The following is a 22,692-nucleotide window of genomic DNA, read 5'->3' on the forward strand; positions in this document are numbered from 1 at the left end:
ACCATTAAATGATTCAGAGGGATGCAATCAAAATAAATGAGCCGCCATAAATAATCTAACCAAAATAGCCATGGACGATTTAGATCATGAAGAAAAAAATGAACATGAAGAAGAAAAATATTTCTTACCGATTGATAGAATGGAGTTAATAGCCTTGACCCAATGTTGAGTTCTGTTTTAAAAGATGCATAAATTATATCTAATGTCATTAAACTTTTAATTACTCAACTAACTATTTGAAAATTTTTATTTAAGTTACCAAACTCTTAAAATCATTGCTGTATGATATTTTTATTTGCATTGCATGCTTCAACCGAAAACTTTTATTTTCATTCTCTTCCATAGTTATTTTTTTATTAAACAACTTTAAACATCATGAATATATGAACTCAAATCCAAAAAAAATATTTTTCAATCTTTGACATTGAGCATTAAATCGAGTTAAATACAGATATATTATTCTACTTATCAATGAATATTGATCCATATTGATTGCCAAATTGTTACTTGGGTGGAGTTGGCTAACATATTACCCCAATAACATAAATATTAATACTTAAATTTTACTAATAATTTATTTACTTATGCTCAAAACATATCAGTTTTAACAAAACCTAAAGTTATAAACCTTGTATACCAAAAAAGAGTCATAAACCTTGAAAAAAAAAAACCAGAGACAGAGGGTTGTTTGCCCTGCTCTTAATCTCATCTATACCAGTACTCCGCCTCCACCCTTCCGCGCCAACACACACAAAAAAAGACCCAGCTAAAAGCTCTCAAAGAAGAAGAAGAATCAAATGGAGGAGGTGTGCGAGGGAAAGGACTTCTCCTTCCCTTCCCAAGAGGAGCACATACTATCTTACTGGTCCCAAATAGATGCCTTCAAGGGTCAGCTGGCTCGCACCCAAAACTTGCCTGAATACATCTTTTATGACGGTCCACCCTTCGCCACCGGTCTCCCTCATTATGGCCACATCCTCGCTGGCACCATTAAAGATATTGTCACTCGCTTCCAGTCTATGACTGGACATCATGTCACCCGCCGTTTTGGTTGGGACTGCCATGGTCTCCCCGTAGAGAACGAAATCGACCGCAAGCTCGGAATTAAGCGCCGCGATCAAATTCTCGAGATGGGTATCGATAAGTACAATGAGGAATGCAGGAGTATAGTCACTAGGTATGTCGAGGAGTGGGAGACTATCATTACCAGGACTGGGCGTTGGATCGATTTCAAAAATGATTATAAGACCATGGACTTGAAGTTTATGGAGTCCGTGTGGTGGGTTTTTGCCCAGCTTTACCAAAAGGGACTTATCTATAAAGGATTTAAGGTCTGGTTACAATTAAAACCCATTTTCCGTCGCCTTTGCTTCCTTCACAATTTCTTTATTAAAAAGTTTGTTGTCCTGCAGGTCATGCCTTATAGTACTGGGTGCAAGACCCCGTTATCTAATTTTGAAGCTGGTGAGAACTACAAGGTATTTACTTGGTTTTAGTGTCACTCTAGTTATTTTTACTCAAGTTCCTATAGCAATTTGGTCTATTTGTTCTCTGATGACCTTTCTGAAATGCTCCAAGTACAGTTCAGATACTAGTTTTTCAGCCCTTTTACTCCAACTATGTCTAACAACACTTCATTGTGCAGCTTGTGCCTGATCCTGAAATAATGGTGGCTTTCCCCATAGTTGGTGATCCAGATAACGCTGCTTTCGTGGCTTGGACAACAACACCATGGACCCTTCCTAGTAATCTTGCACTTTGTGTCAACGCAAATTTTGTCTATGTAAAGGTTCGTTGCCCTTCACTTGTTACTTATTTAGGTCATCAGCACAAGATGGTCGAGTTGTTTATCATGTCATTTCTATTGCATTTGGGGTTGAAGCAATGTGTAGTCTTAGTTTTAGATCATACATGATGCTGTAGTGCTTGTTAGTTTGTTACCTGATCCCACCCAACAAATCGGCTTCTCCATCATGCTTCCCGTGGTCATTTTACATTGCTCTTAATTGCTTATAACTCATAATGTATGAAAATTTTACGTAGGCGTGCCTGCATGCAAAACACAGAGATGACATCCTTCCTAAAGAAATATGGGTTATGTAATTAAATTTCAGGTTCGCAATAAGTACTCTGGAAAAATCTATGTGGTTGCTGAGTCAAGGTTGTCTGAACTTCCAACTGAGAAACCAAAGCCAAATGCTGCTAATGGGCCTTCTGGTGATTCCAAGAAATCTAAGAGCAAAGGATCTTCTGGCGAAAAGACTAAAGATTCTGCGGCAGATTCCTTTGAAGTTTTAGAAAAATTTTCTGGGGCTTCACTAGTGGGGAAAAAGTGAGTATTCATGCTTATGGTTATCTGTTCTTGGTCCTAGTTGACTATAAAAGAACTTTATATTGATTGCATCCTAGCAGTTCTTTTTGGGATTTATATTGGTAATATCAAACTTGTGTTTGGAATTGTGATGTATATTTTCACCTTTCTATCATCTGGAGTTGTTTGTTTTGAGGATATCGAATAACTTGGGAATCATTAAGAGGTGGTCTCTAGTTTGATGCAACTTGGTTCATATGCCAATGATTCCCATCTGGGTGATATCTAGACTGCTATCTTTATAGCTACTGATCTTCATAAGTAGGAATGGAGTACAGCGTGTCAATGTTTTTTATCTGCAGCATTAAGTGATGTATAATTGGCTGCCAGTTATGATCTCTCTAGAGAACATTAAAATTTGTGACTGGCTCTTGAGATATTTAAAATTGGTTTGAGTCTAGACAAGCTTCTTTGTAGTAGGATACTAAGAGGATGCATATGTTGCAGGTATGAACCATTGTTCAACTACTTCTTGGAGTTCTCGGATGCCGCTTTTAGGGTGATTGCTGACAATTATGTGACAGATGACAGTGGTACTGGAATTGTACACTGTGCTCCTGCATTTGGTGAAGACGATTACCGAGTTTGCATTGGGAATCAAATAATCAATAAGGTTTGCCCTAATTACTTTATCTGAATGTATTAATTTTTAGCTGTACGGTTAGACTTGGTATTTTGACATACAGGTTGTTACATGTTGCATGAATTTTCATTTGGTGTCCATGCCCTTATAATGTTCTTGCTCGATGGTTTTTGTGTAACTAATACGTTTTCTTATGAACTTTCTTCTCTGGTTGTCCATTGAACATGAGAAGCGGATGAATAACATTTTCTTCTGGAAGAAATTGAAGGATTCCTTGGGAATCCTACAAGATCCATTCGTTCTTTTCTCATTGATAGTCAAAATTTCATATGGTTTCATATCATGTTGAGGAAAGAAAAAATATTTCTTTTGCCCTTTCTGGGTGATTGAAAAATAAAGATATAGTTAATACATTCAAGATAATTGCATATTCAAAATACCTCTTGCATTCATACTATTTCATCAGATCGGGGATGCGGTATGGTACCAGAGGATGAATTGGGCAGTTCCAAAAAGATTTCATTCTTGAACAAAAATCTATTTTCTTGGATTCTAAACATATTGTATCCTTTCTTGACTGCATTTGATGTTGGAATATAGGATTTGCTCATTTACTAATCAGTGCCTAAGTCTAATGCCTAAGAAAGGTGAAGTTATAGAGAAAGTTGTAGAGAGCTGCAGCTTGCACATTGTCTATCACAATTGTAATTTAACTTCTGAGGAATTTATGTCCTTGAGGCAGGAATGCTCATTAAATCTCCCTCATCAGTTTGAATACATTTGCTGATGCTCTGTCACCTGTTGTTTCCTTTTATCGCAAACACATCTTGTTATTTATTTTGTTTTTGAAAATTTAGTGGATAAATCAAACCATTAGTTTCATTTCTTTTATTCACTATATCTGTTTTCTCTTTTTATGTGAATTGAACCAATTTCCATGCTTTTATCATGTTTGTTCCCTCGGATCAATACCACCCTTCTTTATACTTCTTTTACCATTTATTTATCTATTTTTGCCTTGTAGGGTGAGAATCTGATTGTGGCAGTTGATGATGATGGTTGCTTTACTGGGAAAATTACTGATTTTAGTGGATGCTATGTTAAGGATGCTGATAAGGATATTATTGAAGCATTGAAGGTCAGATTGATGCAAAATTATATCTTATTGAAAGAAAAGAGGAAAACCGCTGAGCATCTATCCCCAACTTGAGATAATTGTTTATTACCAATTTGGGAGCTCCTATACTTTGTTGACAGCTCCATGCAATTTTAAAGCTAGCGATGATAGTTTTTATTACCATCACAAGCCAAAAAAGCAAAATTTTAAAAGAAAGAAAGAATCTAGTTGTTATGTCCTAAGATTTGTTTCTTACTATGTTTTATACTTACTTTTCTTTCTCCTTGAACTTCATCAATCTTCTTCTTTATTTCCCAGGCAAAAGGCAGGCTTGTTAAGCAGGGAACCTTTACACATTCTTATCCATTTTGTTGGAGATCTGATACTCCTCTTATTTATAGAGCTGTTCCAAGCTGGTATGTTTGGTTTTATCACTCCTTATTCCGAAAGATTAAGAACCTTAGTTTATAGCTTTGCTAAATAAAGATATAAGTTATATACAAGCAAACTTTATTTGACCCTTCTTTAATGACCCTTTTTCATGCCTTTTCTCTAATATTTTTGCCAAAAACAACTCAGATATTAATTTCAGTTGTTGGCTCATTTAATCATCAATCCTCTTGATGGTAATATAGTCAAATACATTGAGAGGAAATGCTAATATATTGATCAAATTTGAACATTCCATTGTCTGCTTACCTTGCTATGAGAAAGTTGCTTTACGCATGTGCTTTTGGTTGACTTGATTCTTCTGGAATCATTACAGACAAGTCATATGCTTGTAAATCCCTTGAGGGGCATTAGTTGACAAAGGGTGTATCATGGAGAAATTGTTTATCAAATTAAGCTCATGAAAGTTGAATTGTATCTGTGCTGTATATGTAGCTGGTCGTTAGAAGTTCTTCTAAGTTGAAATGAATTATTAGTTTCAATAAGTGGAAGGTTGTCCTATAAATGGTTTTTGCCTGCTATGTTAGTTTGTGCTTAAATAAGCAACTTTGAGTTGGTGTAAGCATTGAAGAGTAGGCTGCAGGCTTTGATGGTCTATGAATGCTGCATTTTTGCTTTGCCTTCCTCAACAAGGTTGATGTTCTGTAAATTGAGACATGAGCAAAGAAATCATTTAATGTTGATCCCGGACTTGGAAAAGTTCTGTAGACTTTGAAGGATTTACAGTTTTGGTTGCATGATTTCCACATACTTCATTTTTGTGAATGTAGGCATCTTAAATTTGCTTTGCACTACAAAACTCATGCTTTTTTACCTTATATAGTTGGCCATTAGTTAACTGGTTTGTTTGCCCATTTCTACATTGTGTATTTACCTATTAAAGGAGATTTTGATAGTGCACAAGGATTCTGGAAACCATGCTTTTACTTCCTTGCTTTCATTTTCTGCTGCATTCTGGAAACCATTCTTTTACTTCCTTGCTTTCATTTTCTGCTGCATTCTAGTTGTGTAAGTAATGTATCATATGTTTTAGGTTTGTGCGGGTGGAACAACTGAAAGAGCAATTATTAGATAACAACAAACAGACCTACTGGGTACCTGATTATGTGAAGGTTAGATGACTTTCTTCACTGCCTGTTGATGTTATTATGTTTTTACTTGAAGCTCTTTTCAATTTTTCTGGTGTTCATTCTGTTTGCATGGGTCTGGATTTATCTTCTACTCATGGTTCTTTCAGAATGTCATATTCTCTGTGTGTTTTGTCATTTCACAGGATAAACGTTTTCACAATTGGCTGGAAAATGCAAGAGACTGGGCTATTAGTCGAAGTAGATTTTGGGGCACTCCCATTCCTGTGTGGATTAGTGAAGATGGTGAGGAAGTAATAGTCATGGATTCTGTTGAAAAACTCGAAAGGCTTTCCGGTGCTAAGGTTTGACTTTTTTTCCTACTTTCCCATGTCTAAGATGTTACTCTTTAGGAAGGTAGATGTTGTTGGCCTCTATCTATTTACTTTTGCCTCTATGCTTTCTACATTTGGTCCCCTTTTCTCCTTGTCTGGGGATTGTCGTGATAGATTTAAAACTTTTGTTCTTCCATTTCATTTATTTTTCACACAATGGGTAGGGGTCTATTTCAGTGCAGTCTTGATGAGTTAAGGACTGAATCCTTTGAGAGAGAAAATATGTTATTTTATTGATTGATCCTTGTGCCTTCAGTTTATGTAGTTAATTTTAAGTATTGTCTAAAATAATAAATGGATGATGGTTCTAGAGTTTGTGTCACTTTGCATCACTTCTGGCACCACTTTATTATTTTAGCTTTGGTGTCAGGGTCCAGTGAATTTATCCTGTCTTCATTTGTTTATGTTTGTTTCTTGGAAGTATTGCAGTGTGTGCTTTTAGATTGCTATTGAGAATATCTCTGCCCAGCAATTTGTGGGTTTGTGCATAATTTAATTTATTATTTCAGGTCTTTGATCTCCATCGGCACAATATTGATCATATCACTGTACCTTCTAGCCGTGGTCCAGAATTTGGTGTGCTACGACGTATAGATGATGTAAGGCTACTGACTTTAGGTTCTTTTTATGCAAAGAGCTGTTATTATTAGTAACTATCAGATTCCATGTTGCTGATGTAGTGTCCAACCCCATCTTCGAATTTTTATCAGTTTTAATTTTGAGCTGATTGCACATTGTTGGAGTTCTAAATTTTTAGACAGCTTCTGCTAAAAACCTTCATTTGTCAGATCTTTTTACTTATTTGTGTTTATGCTTATCATCAGTCTTTTACTCTGTTCAATTATTCTGAATTATTTTTGCAGGTATTTGATTGTTGGTTTGAGAGTGGATCAATGCCTTATGCTTACATCCATTATCCATTTGAGAATGTTGAACTTTTTGAGAAAAATTTTCCCGGGCATTTTGTGGCTGAGGGATTAGATCAAACTCGTGGATGGTTTGTTCCCTACTGTTGGATCTGTTATTCATTATGATTACCAGATTTTGGTGTACATGTGGATTTAGCTGATCTTATGCACTTTTGACTGTTTTGCAAACCAAATGAGCAAGCCTTTTGAGTTGCTAAAGTTTCTTGATGGTGGTTTAACTTTTTGTTTTAAAATTCTTTGACATGCATGATTAATGGTGAAGCATTTTGCATGGTCTTATAACCCTTTAAATTTTCTTTCGTTGGAAGTGGTATGTAGGTGAGTGAAACAGTTGTGGAGTTTAGATTGCCATCTCATCCAGTTGGTCAAAAATTCAGTTGATAGCCTTTTTACTGAACATTGTTCTCTTCCTAGACAGACCTATTTCTTTTTAATTATTGTTTTCCTTTTATACTGCTTATACACATTGTCAGGTTTTACACTCTTATGGTGTTGTCAACTGCATTATTTGGGAAACCTGCATTTAGAAATCTCATTTGCAATGGGCTTGTGCTTGCTGAAGATGGAAAGAAGATGAGTAAAAGATTGAAAAATTATCCTTCACCCATGGAAGTCATTAATGACTATGGGGCTGTAAGTCATTTTCTGTATACCCTTATTTTAATCTTTTTTCTATTCACTACATTCAGGCCAGTTTCTTATTCTCGGTCTACATGTATTTTAGTTACATGAACTTTGTTTCATTCATCAACACTTGTATCTTGTTTTAATTTTTCAGGATGCTTTACGATTGTACCTTATAAACTCCCCAGTTGTTCGGGCTGAGACCTTACGCTTTAAAAAAGATGGAGTCTTTGGTGTTGTGAGTATTTTCTGTGCATTGCTTGCTGTATACCAGCTCTTGCTTCTGAAAAGAGTTTTCGTGTTATGTTGCATGTTTCTGACATTCATTTTCTTAATCTGTTATCTTGATATCTGCCCAGGTCAAAGATGTCTTTCTCCCATGGTATAATGCGTATAGGTTCCTTGTTCAGAATGCTAAAAGACTCGAGTATGAGGGTTCTGCCCCATTTGTTCCTATTGCTGTCGCTGTTATTCAGAAGTCATCTAATGTGCTTGACCAATGGATAAACTCTGCAACTCAAAGTCTTGTTCATTTTGTTCGAGAGGAAATGGATGCATATCGACTTTATACGGTTCTGTCTATAAACCAACACAACCTTTTGGAATTTCCTTACATGCATGTTGAAGATAAAACTTAAATATAATATTTAAGTCAGTTTGGAAAATTTGGCAACATTTTTCTAGGTTTTGAAATAGAATTCACACTTTGGTTGCTTTTTTAGCGTTCAGAGTTGGCAGCAGCTTAGCAACTTTGACAGCCCATACCAGCTTTATAAGATTTAAGAATTGTGTATTACAATAGTGATGAGATTGATACTATTAGGTAGATCTGATACTGATTCTATGATATTGTTATAACATACTTGTTTTTGGGAATAGCACTACCATGATACATTTGAGATATACCTTCTTTCAGTAGGTGCTATGCATTAGTTTTGTACATCTGTTATATTACACTGTAATAGAGCTGAAAAGAGTATATGCATGTATATTATGTTAGGTGGTGCCATATCTATTGAAGTTTCTTGACAACCTCACAAATATATATGTGAGATTCAACCGTAAGAGACTCAAAGGCCGTACTGGAGAGGAAGACTGCCGGATGGCACTCTCTACTCTTTATAATGTATGTACTATTATCTCATTTTCCTAGTGGCAATTCATTGCTAATCTGTTATTATGTGTTCAGTAACAGTCATATAATTATTTACATGCTTAGAAATTTGTACTATGGTTTTAGGTGCTTCTGACTTCATGTAAGGTTATGGCCCCCTTTACACCATTCTTCACTGAGGTTCTTTATCAAAACATGCGAAAAATCTGTGATGGAGCAGAGGAAAGCATCCATTATTGTAGTTTCCCTCAAGAAGAAGGAAAGGTATTGTTCATTTTTGTTGTAATTAGGCTAATATCGTTTGTTCTGTATAATTCATTAATAGTTTATTGGTCATTGCATGGACTTTGCTCCAAATCTCTGTAGTTGAGATTGTCTGAGAAAATAATTTATCTGCTTAATTATAAGGTAGTATATACTACTCTAAACTAATCATTTGGCTGCTTTGCTGAATTAAATGGCATTGCTATCTTAGAGGGGGGAGCGAATTGAAGAAAGTGTGGCTAGAATGATGAAGATAATTGACCTTGCCCGCAACATTCGCGAGCGTCACAACAAGCCTCTCAAAACACCTCTGAGGTCTGCTTATAAGCTGTCTCTTGCCTCATATTTCTCTTATATGTTTCTTGTCTGTCTTACCCTCTTACCCATTCATTCTTTGTAATTTAGGGAGATGGTAGTTGTTCATCCGGATGAGGACTTTCTTGGTGACATAGTTGGCAAATTAAGAGAGGTGCATTGTGGAAACTTTAGTTCTTTTTCAGTTTGTAGTTTAATAAATGCCCCTTGCTCTACTTGTTATCTCTTTGTTATTCCTTGGATGTCGTCGGCTATACACAAAATTCATCAAGTTCTCAAAGTAGCATTTGAGGGTTTTTTTTTTAAAAATAATCAAATGGGAAAAACAAGAAAGGGAAAACTAAAAGTGAAAGAAGCTTTAAGTAGGAATAGGAAGTGAGTCAAATGGATGTAAATTTTCCTGTAGCTTAATGGCAGTTAGGTTTCAATTTGATGCAATGGTAAGGTTAAATGCCTCCACTTAGTTTGACTTCCTTCTCTAATTACTTCTTTCTCCTTTGGGTTGTCCGTTGGTCTTGAAATAAAAATGTAGTGGTTGGGCAATATTTTCTATGTTTTTTTGTATCTTATTTTCCTCGTCTTCCCCCCCTCCCCCCATCTTCTCTTACTGTAGTATGTACTGGAGGAGCTGAATATAAGGTCTCTTGTTACATGTAAGGACACTTTGAAGTATGCATCCATTCGTGCAGAGCCTGATTTTAGGTATGCAACTTATTATCTTATCAGCCCCTTTATTGTCTGTTTCCCCCTCCTTTCAATTGAGAGGAGCAGGAAAGGAGTATGGAACCAGGTTCGTCTAATATTTATTGCTTTTTCTATTTTTTTTTTCAGCGTATTAGGTAAGCGACTAGGAAAAGCTATGGGAGCTGTTGCCAAGGAAATCAAAGCCATGTCTCAGGAAGATATCTTAGCTCTTACGAAAGCTGGAGAGGTGACTATTGCTACACACTGTTTGAAGCTGACTGAAATTAAGGTATGCCGACTTATGCTGGTATATGCAGGGTTGTTTTGCATAGTTTATTATTAAATTTAATTTAATGTATTTGTTAAAATTGTTTGCTCCGTCTCTTTTGTTTAGTCTTTATAGTGATGGCATCAATTTAAGTGATTAGCTGTATTTTAAACTTATGGGCTTTTATCTCTCTGTCTATAAATTCTTGAATAAGAAGTTTAGGCTACTTTCTCTGGATTGCTTAAAGTTTTTACATAATTTGATGTGCTTTTGCCAAGAATAGTGTTTTGTTAAATACATGCTGAGTAAATAAATGTTTTATTTGTTTTGAAATTGTTCAGCTTGTGCGGGAATTTAAACATCCTGATGGCATGACAGATAAAGAGATGGATGCATCTGGAGATGGTGAGGATTATTAATGTTATTCTGATTGGTGATTTATTCCTATCATGTCCTTCCCATAAAGTGATGTTATGAAAATACTTCAGTTTAAAATAATGTCTTTGTCATAGGTGATGTTTTGGTGGTTTTGGATATACGTCCTGATGAGTCATTGTTTGAAGCTGGTGTTGCACGTGAGGTAAATTAATCATCATGCTAATAACATATGAATTCTAATTCAAAAAGATGTATTTACTTTTTCGTCTTCTTTCACTTTTTTTAATTAGCAATTGTGTTTGTGGAAGTATGGTGACCTCTGTTGATTGATAATGCCATATTGTGGTTAACTAGGTTTGTTTCTTTATTATGGAGGAAGCTAGTTGAAAGTTTTTGGTACTATTTCTGATGCATTGGACATTTTAATTCAATTTTTTGTAGGTGGTTAATAGAATTCAAAAATCACGAAAGAAAGCTGGCCTTGAGCCGACAGATATGGTGGAGGTCTACTTTGAGTCATTGGATGAAGACAAGTCAGTCATCCAGCAAGTTTTAAACTCACAGGTAAGTTTTGACCCAAAAAAAAAAAATCTAGCCAGGGATTTAGCTGTAGTTGCTAATTAAAGACTAGCTAAACCCCTTGCCAGATTTTTTGTTTGAATGCAGCTGTGTGTGCATCCATGTACTTGTGCATAGGGAAGGCAACGGGGCGGGCTGGGGTGAATTTTTGTGTCCACCCCGAACCTTGAGGCATCCGCCCCAACCTGACCCCGACTGTTAAAGAAAAAAATCTGCCCTGAACCCAAACCCTAAATTCAATAGGAGACTCGACTCCTACCTAACTCGAATTTAATTGTTTTATTTTTTATTTTGAAGCAAATGGAATTACTTTTTTTTAATTGTTTTATTTTTATTTTGAAGCAAATAAGATTATTTTTTTTTGAGTTTAGACTTAATATGTATTTATTTATTGAAAGCAAAAACTTAATATATATCAGTGGCATTTTTGTAAATATCTCGGGGGTGGATTTACCTCAAACCTGACTATTTTTTTTCAAAATTCACCCTACCCAACCTGCCCTGAACCCGATTTTAAAAAAAATCCGATCCTAATGGATTTGGTTGGGTCGGAACCCATTGGATTTGGGTTTTTTGCCATCCCTACATGTGCATGGAGTTTTTGTGCACTTCTATCATCTATTTGTGAATGATTTTGCATTGTTTGACAGTGGTTGCAATGCCCAATTTCTCATAAGTCTTAATTTGCAGTGTGCTGTATATAATAGCTCAAGGTTGCATCTTATTGCAGGAAAACTACATTAAGGATGCAATTGGATCTCCATTGCTTTCCTCTGACATTATGCCGCTCCATGCAGTTAAGTTTGATCAGTTTGAGTTTGTGTATTAGCATCTTGAATTTTTTTTGATTTCATAGATTGACATGCAGCATCTCTGTTCCTAAGCTAGTATAATGAAATGCAGTAATTTGTTGTGTGTATATTAGTGGAGTATGAAATTTCTTAATCCTGCCATCATTTCAAGATCCTATCTTATCTGTAAATATTATACTCATAGATTTGTAGTAAAGCTGAAAACCGAGTGTTCCTTTTTCTCGTTGATAGGATGCACTTATTCTTTAGTGGTTGCCTGCAGTTTTATAGGCAGTAATTGGTTTTATGTTGTTTCAACTGAGACCAAATCTTTAGTAGATAATACACCTTACTACATGCTTCTAGAACAACATTAGTTTGTTATCATCATTGCTCTCCCTCCACCTTTCTTACCTCTTCATAATCCCATTATGGTTTACTTATTCTTACATAATAAAAATTGCAGGTGGTGCTTAGCGAAGAGATTTTCCATGGCATCTATAACATGTCATTTAAAATAAGCTTGGTCAGACCAGCCCTTGTTTTCAAGGCAAATTCTATTCTCGCCTTATATTCAGGTTAGGCTGTGTTTTACAATATCATCTTTCATGCTACAAATGAATACATTGCAACTCAGCCACTCAGAACACTGTTTTGACAATTATAGTATCAGATTTTTTGGCTGTATTGCAATTTTGATTTCTTTTGAACTATATATCTTCCATTAGGTCATATTTTGATTTCTTTTGAAAATAGTCTCAGATTGCTTGTCCAAGGTTCTGGCTATTCTCCCAAATTCAAACTAAAATTTATTGTATTGGATATGATATATAAATAAAGCATATATACTAATGACAATTGAGCTGTGCTTGACGCTTAAATGGTTTGATCAAGGCTAGCTAGGCTAGGCGCATTTAAAAGATATAGCTTTTCAAGCTCTTTACAGTTGCTGCATGTAATATGGTGTTAGCAAACTAAAATGTTGTATTCTCATGTCTCATTCTCTGTTATCGAATTATTGATGGTTGTAGGAAATTCTAAATTTGCACAAGGCCTGCAGATTTACCTTCTGTCAAGGGACCATTCCTGTTTGAAGTCGGAGTTTCAGCTTGGACGTGGCAAGGTTCGATTTGGTTTGCTTGTGATAAAAAATATATGGTTTGACTCTAGTATGGGTTGGTCAGCCTCAATTGAATGTCTAGTCTGGTTTTGTGTTGTGTTGCAGATAAAGGTTGATTGCATTGAGAACTTGCCCGCAGTGGAAGTGAAGCTGGGAGAACATGTCTTCTTGACAGTGGGTGATTACTATTTGACAGAACGGAAGAGCCATTGATTATATGTTTTAATAATCTGTGCCTCCGACTGAGCACAGAGGATAAAATCCAATTTACAGAAAATCAAAGAGTCAAGAGCTGGGCAGATATGATACTTACAGATGAGATAGTTAAGAGAGGAAAATGTTTCATATTTTAAAAAAACTAGCAATCTTTTTGGCATCTAACTGTTGTGAAGAAATCTAGATTCAGTTTCTATTTATAGCCATTTGGGAGTATGGTTGCTCAATTCTGTAGAAAAATTTTGTTACGATTATCATTATGTTTACGGTTTGTTTGTGCGACTTCTTTCTAATTGCCTTTAATTCAACCACTAGTTTAATAATATTTTAAAACAAAATAACAAAAGCACGCACCCGTGTTGGTGAATTTAATAAATACTATTTTCCTTTAAAAAATGAAAATATTTTTGATAATCAAATACCTCGTAATGGCTTTGTGATGTACATATGACATGCATGTATATGGTGGGAAAAATCAGAACGAAATCTTAGTCATAATCATAAGATGCTGTTGTCTGGAATCTCTGCGCTCCTAAGAACAACCATAATTCTCCCACTGATTACATAACCATTCGCCTCCCTATCCCCTTCTTCCACATTATCTTTGTTGATAATCTGTTCGTACAACACCAAATCTCATTTAGTGTTTCTAGCATACCGTGTAATGTATTGGCCACTCAGACGTTAGTGTATATATATATTCACAAAGTCAAAACAAAATAGGTAGTATGTAATGCAAATGGCAAGCTGCAAAACTAATGGAGTAGGACTGCAGGAGTACGTACATACCTTAACATTTTTCCCGATCCTTGCGTTTTTATCTACAATGGCTTTTCTAATCTCAGTATTCTCACCAATCCCTATCGGTACGCTCGTACTCTTAATGCTGCTCTCTCTGCCATCTTCAATCTATTACCAACACCAGTCACTAGTCAAGATACGTCAATACATACTCAACTCAGGTCAGAAAGTTCCATAATAAAATTTGCCGGATAATTTCTTTCACTCATATATGATCAAGCTAGCCAATTAAAACCTCAAGTTTTAGAAGATTAAAAGCTAAAAATCGTTAGTTATATAAACACAAATAATATACATACTAATTCGTCAAAGACGGTACCTGATATACGTCAGAGCCCATGATCACAGAGTCTTCTATGATTGCTCCATCTCTAATTTTCGTCCTCATTCCAACCACTGTACTTTTGATCTTGCACCTCTATTCTTACAATGTGTCAAAATGATGATTCAGAAACAAATGAAAACTGGATTCAGATTAAGAAACCAAACACAAAAAAACCAAAATGATTTCTGCACCAAAGGCATGCATATTTTTCTACTAGAAACGCTTATGATCAAATTTTAGAGAGAGGTTGGAGAGTCCTCCAGAAAATTTTATACTTACGTTGAGAATGCAACCATCTCCAATCACACTATCTGTTATCATGGCATCATTTACGACGGTAGGAGGGAGATTTCGAGGTATAGTATAGACTGGAGAATCTCGATCACAGAAGCTGCTATCAAAGAATTTATATATATATATATATAAAGTTCGTATTAGTTTATTAGTCTACATATTCATTATTTTAAGTGAAATATTCAGTTCGACGATGCAATAATAGCATTATTTCTACTTTCAGGCTTCCATAGGTAAGTAAAGTACTAACTTGTATCCCGTGTTTAGTTTCTTTATGCATTCCATATTTGCTTGGTAAAATGCTTCAATGCTCCTCATGTCCTCCCAATAGCCTTCAAACAGATATGCCTCAACCTGTCCCATAAGCAAAAGGACAAGATCGTCATTCATTGACTTTTTTGAAACTATGTGGTTAAATTAATGCATTTATTTGTATACACAATTAGTAAGTCCGAGGACCTTCATTCCGAGAGATAGTGCACCTCGTATCACTTCAGTCCCAAAGTCCATTGCCTTGGGGAAATGATTATTCAGAAGATTTACCATTGTAGCTCTATTGATGAGGTAGATTCCCATACTTGGAATATAACTATAACTAGAGTCATTGCATCTGGTCAAAGTTTCAGCCTGAAACCAATTTTCACAAGTTCTGCTCAAGGAAATTTTAGTAATTGTAATTATGTGACATCAAAATGAGAGAAAAGCAAAGTTCACGAAGACAGCTTACGACTGCATAGTTCACGGGTTCTTTATTTGACTTCAAACTATACTGCATGACTTGATTTTCCGTATTTATTTTCAGTACACCAACACCTTGGTCTTGATCTCTCTTGGTAATACCATTTGAAGCAACAATAGTTATGTCGGATTTTCTGTTGCGATGGGATTCTATCACCTTTTGGTAGTCCATTTTATAGAGATGATGGCCAGGAAGGACCAGAAACTCCGCTACTGGATACTCTTCTAGGACCCATAGGCATCTTCTTATAGCATCAGCTGTTCCCTGGTGTTGAGAAAAAATATAAGTGCAAGTCACGAAATCGTGCCTATGTTGACAACTGTTACTGCTTTAATACATGAACGTGCTACAGGTGTGTGCCTTGCACAACAATTCAAAGCATTGAATTTATTATTGTAGTTTTACTATATACAATATGATTCAGTACACCGCTGTGTAATACCTGAAACCAACCCAGATCTTCAGGGCTCTGATATGCTGCAATTACTTCGACAAACCCTTCTTTCCCAAGACTTGCTCCAGAATAGGCTCTTGACAGATGGGAATTGAGAGAAGTAGAGTTGAATTGTGTGAGAGCATAAATCTTATTTATGTTGCTGTTAATGCAGTTGCTAACAACTGCATCAATGAGTCTGTAGTTAGATGCTATGGGAATAGCCCCTTCTGATCTTCTCTTTGTCAATGGGTAAAGCCTTGACTCTGATCCGTCTCCAAATACTATTGCAGCAACACTCTGCCATTGGATGAGGCAAAATTATTTTATAGAAACACGTTCGGTAACAAACAATACACATTGGATTAAAAGCAATAAGAAATATGGAAATATTCAATGAGTTAAGATCCCAACATAAAATGTATAAGAAGGATGGACCTGATTTACTGGTGGTTGGTGCAAAATAGGATTCGGAATTTGATGCGAGTTGAATATGGATGCTTTCGGGAACTTAGAAGGAAGCTTTGGTGAGTACTTGTGATCATAACGACCCAATCCTGGAATAAGGAAATGTTTCGCCTGGACATTTACTGGGGTACCAGAGGAAGAAAACTGCAATGTCATCATCAGAGAAGTCTGTGGCATGCAAGCAGCCAGAGTTTGTGACTTAATAAATAGAGAAAACAATAAGAGAATAATTTGCTTTCTTCTTCTTCATGTCTAGCGCAGATTGATCTGCCTTGCATGGCTAGTTTTTGTTGATCACACACACACACATATATCATTCTATTCAAGTATGACTTTGCTTGGCAATGCCGCATTCATACACATTTAAAAGGCAGGAGACCAGCTAAAATTATGCATAAAAGATCTTGGTACAATATTATTGACATGACTTGGGTTCTACTCTTCTGGCATATACTTTTTCCTTTATTCTTTCGGTTGCTATGAATTTAAAGGAAAGGAATCAAATACCCTTGTCACATCGGATATTCCAAAATTAGCCAATCTGCTATTGCGGTTGCCTGAGGTTCACTATCAGAACACGCAGGGTTAGGGATACGGTCTCTGCAGTAACCTGGCACGGTGCTTCTTTCCCAGGTGTATTTTTATACTTGTCACTTCTAATATTAATACTATACTTCTACTGCTTAATTCAAAAGTATCATGCTTGAATTTGATGCATATCTAATCGACATCTCAGGTGCTTCTTTCCCAGGTGTATTTTTATACTTGTCACTTCTAATATTAATACTATACTTCTACTGCTTAATTCAAAAGTATCATGCTTGAATTTGATGCATATCTAATCGACATCTCAGGAGTTGATCCGCGCTCTACTTGCATGCTCTTTATTTTGTTTGCTTCCAATCTCTAATAGAGGTCTGCCAACCATCAACTTTGATCAATAGTTTGCATAACCCTCCTTTGCTCTTGTCTCGCTTATCGCTATTAGTTTCTAATTCTTCCGTGTCGTGCAAAAATGGCTGGTGCATGGGAATCAAAGCCTTGCCTTTCCCATTCAGCAACACTACTGCACTGTAGAATTTGCTTTGTTTTGGTTTGCTGACACACTGTTTGGCATCTAACCATCATCCACATGCATTACAATTTGCATAGGCAACCATTTGCATGTTTAGGGATATGACTTGGGAGACCAAGCCCATACCAACAATACCTTGTAGAATAAATTTTAAGACGTTAACTCTAATCTTCTTTTTTTAATTATCAAATAAATATATGTCACAAGTCTTTCACTGCATTAGACTAAGCCTTCGACACTACTACCCTGGGCAACAAAAGAGCTCGTTGCCATTTATTATTGCGCAGGCAATTCCTTACAGATAATAACTAACAAACATAACAACGAAAAAGGTCACTGACCACAATACTACAACTACATCAAGAAGGCACTGCTTTAAATCAACCTGAAGTTGAAACAGCTTCATCATAATTTTCTGCTTCTTCCTCAGTAAAACTGGGAGCTTTTGGAATCAGTCCAAGGATTTTGAACATGACTTGATCAGCATCATAATCATTGTTAGGAGTTGTCAATAGCTTCTCACCAGTGAAGATAGAATTTGCACCAGCAAGGAAACATAATGCCTGCTCTGGCATAGAGAACCGAACTCTGCCAGCTGACAACCTGACCATTGATTTCGGCATCACTATTCGAGCAGTGGCAATCATCCGAATCATCTCCCATATTTCCACTGGCTGAACAAGTGATAAGAAATATTAATTAAGCCACTCATTCTCAAACTCACTAAATAATTCTAATGCACAACCCAAACATAAGGTGTAAACTTAATCTATTTCAATTTCACTGCATTTACAATCCACACCAATATTGAATAACTATAAGATGCTTGCACACAGATTTCCACTCATCTTTACAACTAGACTGCTGGCTTATGCTGCTCCAGCTCTTCATTATCCATTAAGTTGCCCCACACGTCAGATTGATAAGGGTATGCAGGTCCAACCATCCAAATTTATGAAAAAGCACTTTAGAAATTTGGATATACATGAGTCGAACACGCACCCTAATTCGATACACTTTCATGTCCAGTTAATGCAAAGTGCTAGCATATCCAAAACCATAAGCAAATGATGCCTTTTGAAAGTAAGAATGTAAAAACTGGTGATGGTGCCTAAAACTATATACATATCAGATACTTTATTAAAAAGAAAAAAGCTTCAAGCTGTAGTGGTGAATGTGGACTAAAACAAAGGGAGGAAAGAACCAAATGACAGAGCAGCACCTGTAGCATTCAAGAGTGCAGAGCTTTAGAGTGAGCAAGACAAAGGTTAGAGATGCAATCTAGAAATATCCTAGTTCCATTTTTCTCTCTGATGAAAGAAATGTTCTGTATCAAATATGAAGTTTGCTCAAAACAAGAACAAATGGGTTGAAACAAGTAGATAGAGGAAAACAAGTGTAAACAAGAGGAAGCAAATTGGCAGGAGAACTTATACTATCTTCTTTCAAAATTTAACTTGGAACTTCATTCCAAAGAAGAAACGTCCGAACACTGCCTCAGACAGCAGAGGTCCTCAATTACATTGAATCAACCAAAAAATATACTAAAACCATAAGGAATCAAACAGAAAAACAACCAATAAAGTTACAAAACACAGTTTTATGGACTGCAAACTGTTGACTTCTATCTTCACTAAACAAAGAGTTTTATTGACCGAGTGAAAGTTGTTCACTTGCATTTTTATTACAAGATAGCACAAAAGTCTTACTGGTGCAAACATCATCGAATCTGTACTTAGTGGTACCATTATAGCAATAAAGATGAAAACAAGGAAAGAGAAAAAAAGAACAATGAAACGAGTTCCAATGCCAGTGTTGCACATTATCTGTCGAGGTTAGAATTACCTTTTGATCTTGAAGAGGTGTGCCTTTCACCGCAACCAAGGCATTAATGGGAACACTCTCTGGGTGAGTGGGGAGTGTAGCCAATGTGTGCAATAAACCAACCCGGTCCTCTACTGCTTCTCCAAGCCCTATAATGCCCCTGTTAAAAAGTTAAGTAAATTAGCATTATTTCACTTAGAAGAAAATATAATTAATATTCATTAGATAAAACTCAGGATATATATAGAAGCTTAATGATAAAGCTTATCCAGAGGTTAACGTAGCATTGTTAAATTTACTCAAAAGGATTTTAAAAGACAAAAGTGCCAAACAAGAAACCCAGTTGCGAATTTCCTGCCACTCCACATAAATAACCAACTAAAACAGTTTTTCTCAACAGGAAGATAATAAAGAAGATAAAGAAGCTTGGATATTATTGACTTATAGGGCTAAATGACTAGATAACAAATCATATGGTGAGAGAATGCTTTCAGTTATGATATATTATAGTGTTTAACCAATCACCTGAACAGACATTAATTCCTGCTTCACGGACATGTTGAAGGGTTTCCAACCGCTCATCATAGGTTCTTGTTGTAATAATGTTGGGATAATATTCTTTTGAAGTATCGAGATTATGGTTGTAAGCTGTAAGACCTGCCTTCTTAAGTTCAAGTGCTTGCTGCTTCTCCAGCATGCCCAAAGTGCAACACACCTCCATCCCCATATCCCTGGTAAACAATAGACACTTCAAATGTTGTTTGACTTTTGATGGAAAAATGAAAAAAGACCTTAGAGACAAATATTAATTAGAGCAATGGCATGATCAAAACATTTGAAAATGGAAGAAAAAGAAGAAGAAAATCTTTAAAGAATGCTGTTCACAACATAATAACCTCAGCATTCTATGAAATACACACACACACATATATACTACTATTTATGAAAAGAAAATAAAGTTTACAAATGTTTTTTCACTGAAGATTGTGGGTGTTTTTCAGATTTTCATGCGGAAGACAAGCATGTTACCAATTGTTTTAATAACTTCACAGAATCAAGTTCACTTGAAATGTATGCTATAAGCTAGGTAACAAAAGTCGCATCATAAAAAACAATTATTTGAGCTCTGACTTTCACTATAAGCAATCTAACATCAATGATGCATTATTACCTAATTTCTTTTACATATTCAAGAATTTGGTTGAAGTTAGTTTTCCTTCGGACTGTGTCTCTCCATGCTGCACCCATGCAAAAGCGTGTACTACCAGCCTCTTTAGCCTGCCGAAAATATACAAATCACTAATACCATGCTACAAGAAGTATAATTCACACAAATCATGGCTCAAAGTACATTATATAGCAGTTTATACATATTCTATGAGGAGGAGCGGAAGACAGTAAGAAACTAACCTAGTGCAGGTATAAGAATTCTATTATGTCCTCCATGTAAAAGTTTCCTACTACATCAGTTAATAACTTGACTAAATGCCCATGAAACAAGAAAAAAGTGGAGAGTAATGCTTTCCCCAGAAAAGGAAAAGAAGAAGGTCCCTTATTAACTCAAAATTTGTCAGTACGTAACCAGAAAAGAGCACAGTGAGGCAGTTAGGGTGCACCGCACAAGCATTAAATTGCAAAGTGGTGATAAACGTCTTACATTGCAAAGTTAAATTGCAATACCAATTTATGGAAAAAGGGAATACAATGCAATCTATGAATACTAATTCAAAACTAGAAGCCCCTACTAGTTTCAGCAATGATGAGAAAGATTGGAATACAAAAATGAAACTTAAAAGAAAAGAAAAAAAGGTGGTAACCTGTTTAGCTGCCTGCATAACGGCATCCTTCGTCATGAGCTTCTGGGGCTTTAGGCCAGTATGGTACCTAGAGGATTGAGGGCAATAGGAACAATCCTCACTACATCCACCAGTCTTGATTGAGAGGAGAGTACACTGCTGCACCTCTCTGAAGTTATGAGCATATCTGTGAACTTGAGCCTAGGATGAAGTAGATAAGATTTAGAGCCATGTGTCACAGATAAGATGTAAAAATAAGAAGAGGAAAGGAAGAGAAGGAGACGGACTCCATGGAAAAGGAGATCAAGAAGGGGAGAATGGTAGATGGAGTCGATCTGTTGGCGAGTCCAGTCGTTCCTAGGGCCTTCCCGGATAGTTCTCTCAGCTTCAACAGCCGCAGCCGATGCAGTGGAAGAAGAATAGTAGTAACTACAGCTTCTCACCACCAACTTGGTAGTAGTAAGGGATCGAATGGACAACATTTTTCTCTTTTTGGGGGAAGGCCCAAGCTAAGCTAAGCTAAGGCCTTTGTCTCTTTTTCTCTTCTTCTTTGTTTCCCCTACTCAGAGTCAGTCAGTCAGACAGACAGCACATTAACTGATACGAGATGAGTTGAGTGACCTACTACTACCAAACCAAACTTCACTTTGGTTGGGATCTCCGCTTCATTGTGTGTCGGGCCCACCGATCCAACGCCCCATATCACTCCATCTTCTTTTTTAGGTAAAATATATTAATAGTAATTTAATTATCAGTGAATTTCCATTTTGGGAAAAGTTACAAAATAAATTTTTAATTATTTAGTTTTATTATTTTATTTAATTATCTTAAATTATTGCGTGTTGTTATTTTTACACTAGTCAAATGGTGATAAAAAGATAATTAAATAATTTTGTGATATTTTATAATTTTTTATAATTAGGTGACAAAAATATTAATGTATCTTTTTTTAGAAAAACGTGTAGGTTGCACAATGAAATATTTAAATTTTTTTTATGTAACTAGTATCAACTTGGATAGTTGATAAAAATAGAACATTGATAATCTATTATTTAGCTGTGTTATGATCTATTTTGACACATTAGAGAAGTTGATTTGCGATTAAACTCAAAACTTTTTATAAGGAATTGCACTCCTTTACAAAAATAATCATATCTCATGTTACAACTCTAGAAATTAAGTGATTTAAAAACCATTCTGAATAGTAATTGAAAATCCATTATTTGGGCACAAGAATCATCAAAACATATGATTAGAAGTTCTCGAAAAGTCAATACAAATTTGCCTTTATTGCTTTACAAAATCGATCATATGTCAAACTACATCCTCAAAATTAGGTGATTTAAAAAGCATTATGTTTTAGAAACAAGAATCACCAAAAAGCTAGTCTAAGAATATAAAAAAACAGTCAAAGTTGACCCTAAAAACCTAGAGATTGGTTTCAGGTTCTCATGAAACATAAATACATACTACATAATCTCAAAGTTTGACAGTTTGTATGAATTCATTTTTGGGCCAAACAATTTGTAGTATGTATTTATGTTTTGGTTAAAATATGTTCATTCCTTATACTTTTTGTATATTTGATCGTAACTTTCCAAATGATAGTCACAAATAACATTCACATCATAAAAGTAATATATCGAAAATTCATCGCAGTTGCTCTTCTAAA

At 35.7% G+C, this 22,692-nt stretch overlaps 3 protein-coding genes across 6 annotated transcripts; 1 reads left to right on the forward strand and 2 right to left on the reverse strand.

Moving 5' to 3' along the window:
- Positions 1-282: 282 nt before the first annotated feature.
- LOC107939671 (isoleucine--tRNA ligase, cytoplasmic) lies at positions 283-13,547 on the forward strand. Of its 2 annotated transcripts, none has more exons than XM_016873031.2 (27): positions 283-1,331; positions 1,413-1,478; positions 1,646-1,789; positions 2,115-2,332; positions 2,819-2,984; positions 3,979-4,092; positions 4,390-4,487; positions 5,555-5,633; positions 5,795-5,953; positions 6,493-6,582; positions 6,847-6,980; positions 7,386-7,545; positions 7,691-7,774; positions 7,896-8,108; positions 8,537-8,662; positions 8,777-8,914; positions 9,126-9,229; positions 9,320-9,383; positions 9,843-9,931; positions 10,061-10,202; positions 10,523-10,586; positions 10,694-10,761; positions 11,001-11,123; positions 11,869-11,934; positions 12,396-12,507; positions 12,961-13,052; positions 13,155-13,547. In XM_016873031.2, exons 1-27 carry the CDS (start codon positions 798-800, stop codon positions 13,260-13,262), a joined length of 3,555 nt encoding a protein of 1,184 aa, XP_016728520.1. In that variant the 5' UTR covers positions 283-797; the 3' UTR covers positions 13,263-13,547. The 2 variants fall into 2 exon arrangements, with proteins under 2 accessions (XP_016728520.1, XP_016728521.1); XM_016873032.2 differs by having other exon boundaries at positions 639-1,331; positions 9,888-9,931.
- An 85-nt stretch (positions 13,548-13,632) lies between these two features.
- On the reverse strand, positions 13,633-17,145 carry LOC107939672 (inactive glucose-1-phosphate adenylyltransferase small subunit 2, chloroplastic). Of its 3 annotated transcripts, none has more exons than XM_041116098.1 (9): positions 16,296-17,043; positions 15,867-16,157; positions 15,413-15,688; positions 15,145-15,312; positions 14,936-15,039; positions 14,671-14,785; positions 14,386-14,484; positions 14,055-14,174; positions 13,633-13,880 (listed from the first exon to the last, which is right to left on the reverse strand). In XM_041116098.1, the coding sequence occupies exons 1-9, from the start codon at positions 16,500-16,502 to the stop codon at positions 13,764-13,766; spliced, it is 1,497 nt and encodes a 498-aa protein (XP_040972032.1). In that variant the 5' UTR covers positions 16,503-17,043; the 3' UTR covers positions 13,633-13,763. The 3 variants fall into 3 exon arrangements, 2 of the variants coding, with proteins under 2 accessions (XP_040972032.1, XP_016728523.1); XM_016873034.2 differs by having other exon boundaries at positions 14,671-14,782; positions 16,296-17,038; XR_005928886.1 differs by lacking the exon at positions 13,633-13,880 and having other exon boundaries at positions 14,386-14,489; positions 16,296-17,145.
- Positions 17,146-17,548: 403 nt separating this feature from the next.
- On the reverse strand, positions 17,549-21,706 carry LOC107939688 (biotin synthase, mitochondrial). The gene is made up of 6 exons (XM_041116145.1): positions 21,308-21,706; positions 21,042-21,221; positions 20,396-20,502; positions 19,743-19,955; positions 19,246-19,384; positions 17,549-18,074 (listed from the first exon to the last, which is right to left on the reverse strand). Exons 1-6 carry the CDS (start codon positions 21,500-21,502, stop codon positions 17,781-17,783), a joined length of 1,128 nt encoding a protein of 375 aa, XP_040972079.1. The 5' UTR covers positions 21,503-21,706; the 3' UTR covers positions 17,549-17,780.
- Between the last annotated feature and the right edge of the window lie 986 nt (positions 21,707-22,692).

The sequence above is a fragment of the Gossypium hirsutum genome, chromosome A01 (assembly GCF_007990345.1).
Source record: "Gossypium hirsutum isolate 1008001.06 chromosome A01, Gossypium_hirsutum_v2.1, whole genome shotgun sequence".
NCBI lineage: Eukaryota > Viridiplantae > Streptophyta > Magnoliopsida > Malvales > Malvaceae > Gossypium > Gossypium hirsutum.

Bases quoted from the DNA above. Each gene is read 5' to 3' on its own strand.
- LOC107939672 (XM_041116098.1), bottom strand. From the start codon at position 16,502: ATGCCACAGACTTCTCTGATGATGACATTGCAGTTTTCTTCCTCTGGT. The intron at 16,158-16,295 runs GTCCATCCTTCT...ATCCAATGGCAG, and splicing joins ACCAACCACCAGTAAATCAG to AGTGTTGCTGCAATAGTATT. The intron at 14,175-14,385 runs GTACCGTCTTTG...TGTTGGTAATAG, and splicing joins TGGGCTCTGACGTATATCAG to ATTGAAGATGGCAGAGAGAG.
- LOC107939671 (XM_016873031.2), top strand. From the start codon at position 798: ATGGAGGAGGTGTGCGAGGGAAAGGACTTCTCCTTCCCTTCCCAAGAG. The intron at 6,981-7,385 runs GTTTGTTCCCTA...ACACATTGTCAG, and splicing joins TTAGATCAAACTCGTGGATG to GTTTTACACTCTTATGGTGT. The intron at 10,203-10,522 runs GTATGCCGACTT...GAAATTGTTCAG, and splicing joins TGAAGCTGACTGAAATTAAG to CTTGTGCGGGAATTTAAACA.
- LOC107939688 (XM_041116145.1), bottom strand. From the start codon at position 21,502: ATGTTGTCCATTCGATCCCTTACTACTACCAAGTTGGTGGTGAGAAGC. The intron at 21,222-21,307 runs GTCCGTCTCCTT...ACTTCATCCTAG, and splicing joins TTGATCTCCTTTTCCATGGA to GCTCAAGTTCACAGATATGC. The intron at 19,385-19,742 runs GTTAAACACTAT...ACTTTTTAACAG, and splicing joins AATGTCTGTTCAGGTGATTG to GGGCATTATAGGGCTTGGAG.